The 8,117-nt window shown below is 26.5% G+C and overlaps 1 protein-coding gene across 2 annotated transcripts; it reads right to left on the bottom strand.

Moving 5' to 3' along the window:
• Positions 1 to 720: 720 nt before the first annotated feature.
• On the bottom strand, positions 721 to 3,734 carry LOC113857725 (NAD(P)H dehydrogenase (quinone) FQR1-like). Of its 2 annotated transcripts, none has more exons than XM_027489883.1 (4): positions 3,601 to 3,734; positions 2,014 to 2,107; positions 1,387 to 1,649; positions 721 to 1,188 (listed from the first exon to the last, which is right to left on the bottom strand). In XM_027489883.1, exons 1-4 carry the CDS (start codon positions 3,624 to 3,626, stop codon positions 957 to 959), a joined length of 615 nt encoding a protein of 204 aa, XP_027345684.1. In that variant the 5' UTR covers positions 3,627 to 3,734; the 3' UTR covers positions 721 to 956. The 2 variants fall into 2 exon arrangements, with proteins under 2 accessions (XP_027345684.1, XP_027345683.1); XM_027489882.1 differs by lacking the exon at positions 3,601 to 3,734 and adding an exon at positions 3,212 to 3,321.
• Between the last annotated feature and the right edge of the window lie 4,383 nt (positions 3,735 to 8,117).

The following is an 8,117-nucleotide window of genomic DNA, read 5'->3' as shown; positions in this document are numbered from 1 at the left end:
TCAGATGAAATGTAACCTACAATGTATTGCTTATTCTAATTCTTCCCTTTCTTAAAATCTGTCTTTTTCAAATGAAAATTCAACATTTTCATCCAAGGTTTTTTTTTCTTGGTAATTTAATACAAAAAAAAATTCCGAGTCCATTTGAATTTTAAAAAAATATTATTTGAAAATTTTAATTTTAATTCTAACCACGTCAAAGGATCAATAATTCATCGACCATTGATGAGATTTGTTGTTGTTGTTGATTAAGTTTGGCCTGGATTAATCTTGAGAGAAAAGTCGCATTTTTTAAAATCACTTTTGATCAAAACAAAAAATGTAATTGCAATAAGTATGAAACCTCTTGCACAGTAAGCATGCATATATCTACTTACACCTAAAGTATTAACAAAATCAGAGTGAATATGTATAAGAAAAACATATTATAATTAAATGATAAAAATAAACAATGAGATTATGTGTATGCAACGTTTTAGCAGCAGCAGCATTCTTGAAACTAAGCTAAGTTAGTTCTTTTACTCATCAAGATAAAATGCAGTTAAAATGAGAAAGACTTATTTTTAATAGAAACGAATGAGGATGTCATTGTCAAATTAGTTTGATAATCAAGGTCATGGACTCATGTCTTGTCAATTTTATCATATTGAAATGACAGAATATACTTTCATCGTGATTGATTAGCATCATCTTACCGATATTATGCAAAACACTTTAATCTCAATGAAAATGGTAACAATTGCCAAATTCCTGTTATTGACAATAAAATTGTATTTCAGGATACACTATGATAAGTGACAACACAACTGTATTCAACCCAAGTATTAATTATTTTCTCTCTCACTCTCACTCTCTCTCTTATTAACATCTTATTGTGTTCAACATAATGAGAAATAGAAACTGAATAATATGATGCACATCACTCTTTTTTGCTTGAGCTGTATAGAGAATAAAAATCACTGAGATCCCTTGAGCTTCTTTGCAATGCCAGCAAAGTACTTGCCCTGATGAAAAGCTTGAGCCAATTCTAACTCAGAAGGTTGTCTGGAGCCATCCCCAGCATAGGTACCTGCACCATAAGGGGAACCACCCTTCACCTTCTCCATCTCAAACATCCCAGCACCAAATGTGTAACCAATGGGCACAAAAATCATCCCATGGTGAACAAGCTGAGTAATAGATGTCAACCTGCAGATTTTCAAAATCAGAAAAAGCAAATAAGGATCACTGGAATACACCCAAGAGAAATTACAACAACAACATCAACCAAGTTTATCTCACTAAGTTAGATCGGCTATGTGGATCACTAAAAGCCATGTAGCTTGGTCAAAAACATGCCTAAGAGAAACTGTTGAAAACAAATTTGAGCGAGATTTGGTAACTCACGGAGTAGTCTCTTGTCCACCTCCTTGAGAACCAGTGCTGTAAAAGATTCCTGCAGGCTTTCCTGCTAGTGCCTGTGTACGCCATAGGCCTCCAGTTGCATCCAGAAAAGCTTTAAATTGAGCAGCCATAAGTCCAAATCTTGTGGGAAAACCAAACAATAAACCATCAGCCTCAGGTAGCTCATTGGGTGTAATAATTGGCACATCACTCTTTGGAGGTGCTCCCATCTTCCCAAGGACTTCTTCAGGTAGTGTTTCAGGTACCTGTATGAATATAATCAATGAATAATGAAAATTCCAAAATTGTTCTGAATTACAAGTTATAATGGATTGTGGAAGACTGAAGGAAATATCTTCATTAGAGGAGTACTGACGACATATATTTATTGGGTGAAATTACTGTAATTAAAAGGGGAAGTGGCAAACATTTTTTAGTGGGCTCATATGAATGTTATTTAGTAGTAGATAGTGTGCCAAAAAATATGTATGGTTAAAGCATCTAAAAGATATAGAATGGTTATTTGAACATTTTAATTACTAGAGCCCAATCTTTGGAAGATAGATTGAAGACAGACTTTAACACATCTACAAATGTGCGGAATAACTTGAAATACTAGCCATTACAAACCTGCCATAGCTTTGCTTCTACTCCTTCCACGGAAGCTGCCCCTTTTTTAATCTCCTCAGCTAGCTTCTCAACATGTCCGTACATAGAATAGTAACTAAACAGTTAACATGTAATGCAAATTTTAATTAGATTCAAGCCAAAGCATTATGATAAACATTAAGTACAACTTCGGAAGGACGATATCATAAGGTACTGAATAATTATTCAAAGAGGAACCCAAAACAAAAAAGTGTTGAGACTTGAGACACTCTTTTTTACAAATGGATAGACAAAAGAACTCAGCAGTAAATGTCGAATTTTGGGTCAATAACACTAAAGCTCAAAGTCATCATTAAAATAAGGCGTGATTCACTTAGTCAGGAAAAATTACTATACCTACCACTAATGCATCAACAGAGGGTTATGGTGGCACTATGCTATCATCAAGGACAACTATAAGCATTTTAGTACCAGACAAGACATGATGACATTGACAACACATTCTCTACAGTGATAAACCATTTAATTTGGCTTGCCTCGTTTGCATTTGCATAAGAAATAATAGAAATGGTTGGGGCCTAAGAAACACTCTCAATACTAAAGTTAGATCAGAATTGCAAGCCAATAATGATGAATGTCAGGACCACACTCTATCCAAGTGCGTGGGGCTTACACTCTCTTCTCCATGGATATTGCCTTTACAACCTTCTTATGAAAAGGTAGCCTTAGGGGTCTTCACCATCATCATATTTTTCTTGCAAATTTCGCTTGTGAGCCCCTTCCTCCCCCATCAAGAAAAAACAAAACTCAACATCAAAACTCTCTCTCTCTTACTTATATACCCCCATTTCCTTCCAAAGAGGAACAAGAGACTGGAGAAATGACCAATCAAAAGAGAATCGAAAAATAGATCTGTGTCAAAAATTTTCCTTGGGGGAACCATAAGAAGGGCTGAACAATACATTAATTTATCCTAAAAATATTTATGGGTTAATTAATTGATTTGATTTGATTCTCAAATTTGACTCGATGGGATTCTACATAGGCACAGCAGATATAAGATACTGATTACAAAAGGCTAATTGATGACAAGCAGCACAATCCCCCAATTTTTGAAGATGGTAAAGGAACAGCATGAAATTCCGAGAACTGCTATTTATCAACACAAAAACTGAACAGCTTCAAATTACCAAAAATGAAATGATTAAAAGGTACTAACATGCAGAGTTGACTTTTAACCCAATGAAAATCGTACAATAAGAAAGACAAATAGTCAAATCGACAAACCGAGAAGAGGAGATTGATTCGATAACCAGCGAATAACATATACCGATCAACAAAGGGGAAAAACATATAAACAAAAAATCAAATCCTACTATCATTCATTATTATATGTATGTGGAAAAAATAAAGCAAATCTAAAATTCAGAAACAGAGAAATTAACAATCTTTAACTCAAATAAGTGAAAAGCATGGGGAGAAAAAGAAAAAGAAAAAGAAAAAGAAAAAGAAAAAGAAGAAGAAAAATGACTCAATGAAATTAGAGTGATGTTGGAAACTTGTCTAAGGGAGAGAAAAAAAAATGAAGAAAGAGGAAGAATGGCTTACACAATGTAAACTTTAGTGGTAGCCATTGATGGTGTCTGTTGCTGAGTGGCTTTCTCTCTCTAATGGAAACGGAAGCAAGGTATTTGTGATGGTGTAGGTGGATGGAAACGTTGACAAGGGTAGCTTGTGCTTTTATAGTGCATGCCCCCGGATGATAAGCTGTAATATCTCTTCATTTTATTTGTTTATTTTATTTTTGCCAAAAGCTGTACCCAATTAACAATTAAAAAAAATTAATCGTATAGATTATTGAAACTCACTTTGTGTTTTTTTTTTCTTTTCTGCAACTTTGCGTTTTAAATATATAAAATTTTCTTATTCGTAAATTGAAATTTTAACTTAGGTTTATGTAACATGATTATTTTATTTCCGTTGATTGTCGATTATTAAGATAGGATATCATTGATTTTATTTCTTTTTTGGTCAGTTATTATGTCCTATTTTATTATTATAATTTAAATTTTTTATTTAAAAATTGTATTTATTAAAATATAATGACACATGTCAACAACATGTAAGAGTGTTTCACCTCTATTATAACATGTGATACTATTTAAAAAAAAAAAAAAAAAAAAAAAAAGAGTGTCAACTATATTTCCTAAATCATGATACATGTCAAAATTCTAGAGATTCTTGCCTTTGTAGCCGTTAGACAAGTATTGCAGAGACAAGACTCTGTATCTATAGGCTTCTGATACGTGACATTACTTTCCAGATAATTTTATGCAATTCTAGTTTGTTCTTTGACCAAATTTTGCTATATAAACACAATTAAGTTTGTATTTCTACCAACATTAACAACAATAATTTATGAAAAACTTCGATGGCTTGGTAAAACCTATAATTATCTTTTAATTAAAATTTATATTATATTAGTAAGTTTTTATAGTATAATTAAAATAAATTACAATAATTATATGTAATAAATTTATAAATTATTTTATGTATATATATTATTTAATTTATAAAAAAAATATAATTAATTTTAATTTCAATAATAATAAAAATACTAATATTTATTATAATCATTATAACTAATTATTTTATAAATATAAGCAACCATTTTCTAATCAAATAAATATCAACTATAAAATATATTTTTAATTTATATGTACAAATAAACTTAATTAAATTTTATTTTAAATATTAATATTTTATTAATAATAAGAGATATAACACGATGACATTATAAGAGCTCACTCATTCTAATACTACTCAATAATTGCAAAATGTAAAATTTTGAGATTTGATGTATTAATAATGGTATTATCACACTTCCTTCTGAACATTATGGTATAAGAACATTAGAGCTTCCTATCATTTAATACTCTAGAATGTCCCAGTAGATTTTGTAGACTAAATGCCCTAGTACACATTCAGCGGACCATATATGAATAGCTACTTCCTATTATTCAATATTCTAAAATGTTCTAACAGACTTTGGGGACCAAATGCCCTAGTACATACTTAGCGAACCATATATAAATAATTCCAACAATGTAATGCTCTTGCTTGGGTCATGAGCTAATGCCACTTAGCTCGACATTTGATAATTATTATTATAATTATTTTCTATAATAATGTTATTATTTTCTAAATAAAAACTACTATTTTTTAGTTAAATAAACATCAACTATGCAATAAATTTATAAATTCAAACAAACGAACAATTAATAATTAAGTAATAGTATTATATATTTCATAATAATAATTTTTTCTATAATTATCTTCATTATAATAATAATATGATAATGTTAAAAAACCCTAATTATATTATTTTCTATATGCAAACTATTAATTTCTAAATACAAATAAACTAATAATTGTTAATTAATTAATAAAAATATGAAATTAATTACAATATTTAAACAAAAACAATAATCATAATCATAATAATTAAAATTAAAATTAATCCATTTTTAAATCAAAACTATTAATTTTAAATTAAATAAAAATACAGTAATTATTTTAAAATTTAATAAGTTTAAACTATCTAATATTTACTAACTCACATTTTATAATTTTATTATTAATAAATTAAAATATAAATTAATAATACAGAAGAAAAAAATTCATCCCTCACACAAAATATAAAATCAAGTATATTAATATGAATCTTTTTAAGATGTGCAACGTTACAAAAGGATAGAAGTTATTGTGTTATTCAATACATTTAAATAAAATTCAATGTTATTTAATGTATTTATAGTATTAAATGTTACAAATTTTCTATAAAATTTTACTTTATATAACTTTATATCTTGTGAAATGTTACGGAGGTTAAAAAAATTTATATTAATATAATCACAAAAATTTATACAAATAATGGAGTTGGAAGAAGAAGAGAAAAAGAAATTAAAATAATAAAAAAGAGAAGTAGAACGGCAAACTTAGCAGGGATTAATTGAGTAAGCGTTAACTGTGACAAATATAATTTAGATTATAATCTGTTGCAAGATGCCCATAGCAGGAGAGACACGTTAGGACTTACTCGGGTCAAAATCACATCAGTCTCATCTTTATTGTGAGACTGATTTAAAAAAAATAAATATTTTAATAAATAGCTTTTTTAAAAAAAGAATTAGTGATAATTTTTTTTAATTATATATATTGGAAATTAAAAATTCTAAATAAAATTATTTTTAAAATTTTATATTAATTTTAATAAAAGAGTAATATAAAATATTACAAAAATAACATAATATTATATATTTTATTATATTGATGTAATTAAACACAGGTAAAATCAGAGTTTATATTTCTTTTATCACATTCTCTACTTAAATATTTCTCTGTCTTATCATTTTTTATTTTATCATGTTCACAAATAAATTTAAAAATTTTAACTATTTTATAAAGGTCGAATTTTAAGAGTTTACTTCTTAATTTTCTTCGTTATACTCGTCAAATACTAATATTAATATTATTTACCCATACTATTATTATAAAGTTATTTTCATTATTTTACTATTCTTTCTTTTTCTAATTGAATTAAACATAAATAAAAAATAATAATTTTTGAATTTTTTTATAATTCAGTTTCATTATTTATACAATTGTCTAGTTATTTTTGTTTCTTATTTATTTTAATTTTTTTATGTAAATATAAAAAAATTTAATTTAAAAACACAGAGTGTCAATATTTTTTACATTATTTAATCAAATATTTTAGAAAATTTTGTTATTTTTTAACAATAATAATAAAAAAGTTATATCTAAAGTTATATTTTAACTAATTAATAACTCGTACAATATACATTTTATATATATATATATATATATATATATATATATATATATATATTATTAAACTCTTTCTAATTGAAGAAAAATACTTATTACACTAGCTCACAAGAGTGGACACGAGAGAAGTCCCGAATCGCCTATTCTATTAGTCTTTCTATTATCACTATAATTGACTTGACTAGCTAGCCTGTGAAATACTTAAATATTTTATTTTAAAATAAATGTGTTTTAATAATTAAAAATAAAATTTTATTTTTTTAAATAATTATATATATGTACAATAAAATTATATTTAAAAATATATTTTTAATTTATTTTAACTTTACTTTGTAACCTTCTCATAAAGCAATAAAAAGTTTTTACAAATGTAAATAAAAGTATATATGAAAAATCTAAAAGTTTATATAAAGTAATTGAAAAAATTAAATAATAATTCTCATTTTAAAAATTAGAATAAAATTAACAAAAAATACAAGTAAAAATTAAATCAGATGCAATAAGAAAAAATGTAGTTCACATATATTTTTGGACAATTTTAATTATATAAAATACATGTGACTAAATATGAAAAAATAAATTTATTAAATGTCTCACTTTGCAGTAAGAGTATTCTTATTTATAACATAAAAGTTGATTGATTACTTTGACATTTTATACATTATTATTTCTTTTTCTTTTAATTGAGAAAACAATAACTAATATCATCTTAAGGACCTAAAACAAAAGATAAATAGATTTATTTTCTTAAAAAAATACAAATAGAAAAATAAGAGTAGTTATTTCAAAGTTAAATACCTGACCTTGGTACAAACCATCATGCAAGTTAAAATTAAGGTTAACAAATAGTACCCTAACAAGATTCTTCATTTTTTTTTGTATACAAAGCAATAATAAACAATAAAGTCAAGCTGAATTAAAATGAGGAATTTATATAAAATAAAAAGGTAAAATAAATACTTGATAAAGCAAATAAAGGTAAAGGGACTGATGTTAATGAAATTTAATTGATCGGTGCTAATTGAACTATGAATCTATAATATTTGTATTATCACTATTATAAATTCAGGTTTTGCTTTTAATTAGTGCAAGGTGATGGTGAAAGATGCATTATTGGTGGGTCAATCCGTAAAATATCGCATCGTATAGTCAGTGGGAGTAGTTGAAGCCATGTCCATTATATCATTGATCAGCCATTGACTAATTGTTACATAAAACTGGTTTATAATTTCTTATAATAATTACTTTTATTTTAATACTCCATAATTATATCA

The sequence above is a fragment of the Abrus precatorius genome, unplaced genomic scaffold (genome assembly GCF_003935025.1).
Source record: "Abrus precatorius isolate BTA unplaced genomic scaffold, Abrus_2018 Scaffold2, whole genome shotgun sequence".
Taxonomy (NCBI): Eukaryota; Viridiplantae; Streptophyta; class Magnoliopsida; order Fabales; family Fabaceae; genus Abrus; species Abrus precatorius.
This window is presented reverse-complemented; position numbering and strand designations above follow the sequence as displayed.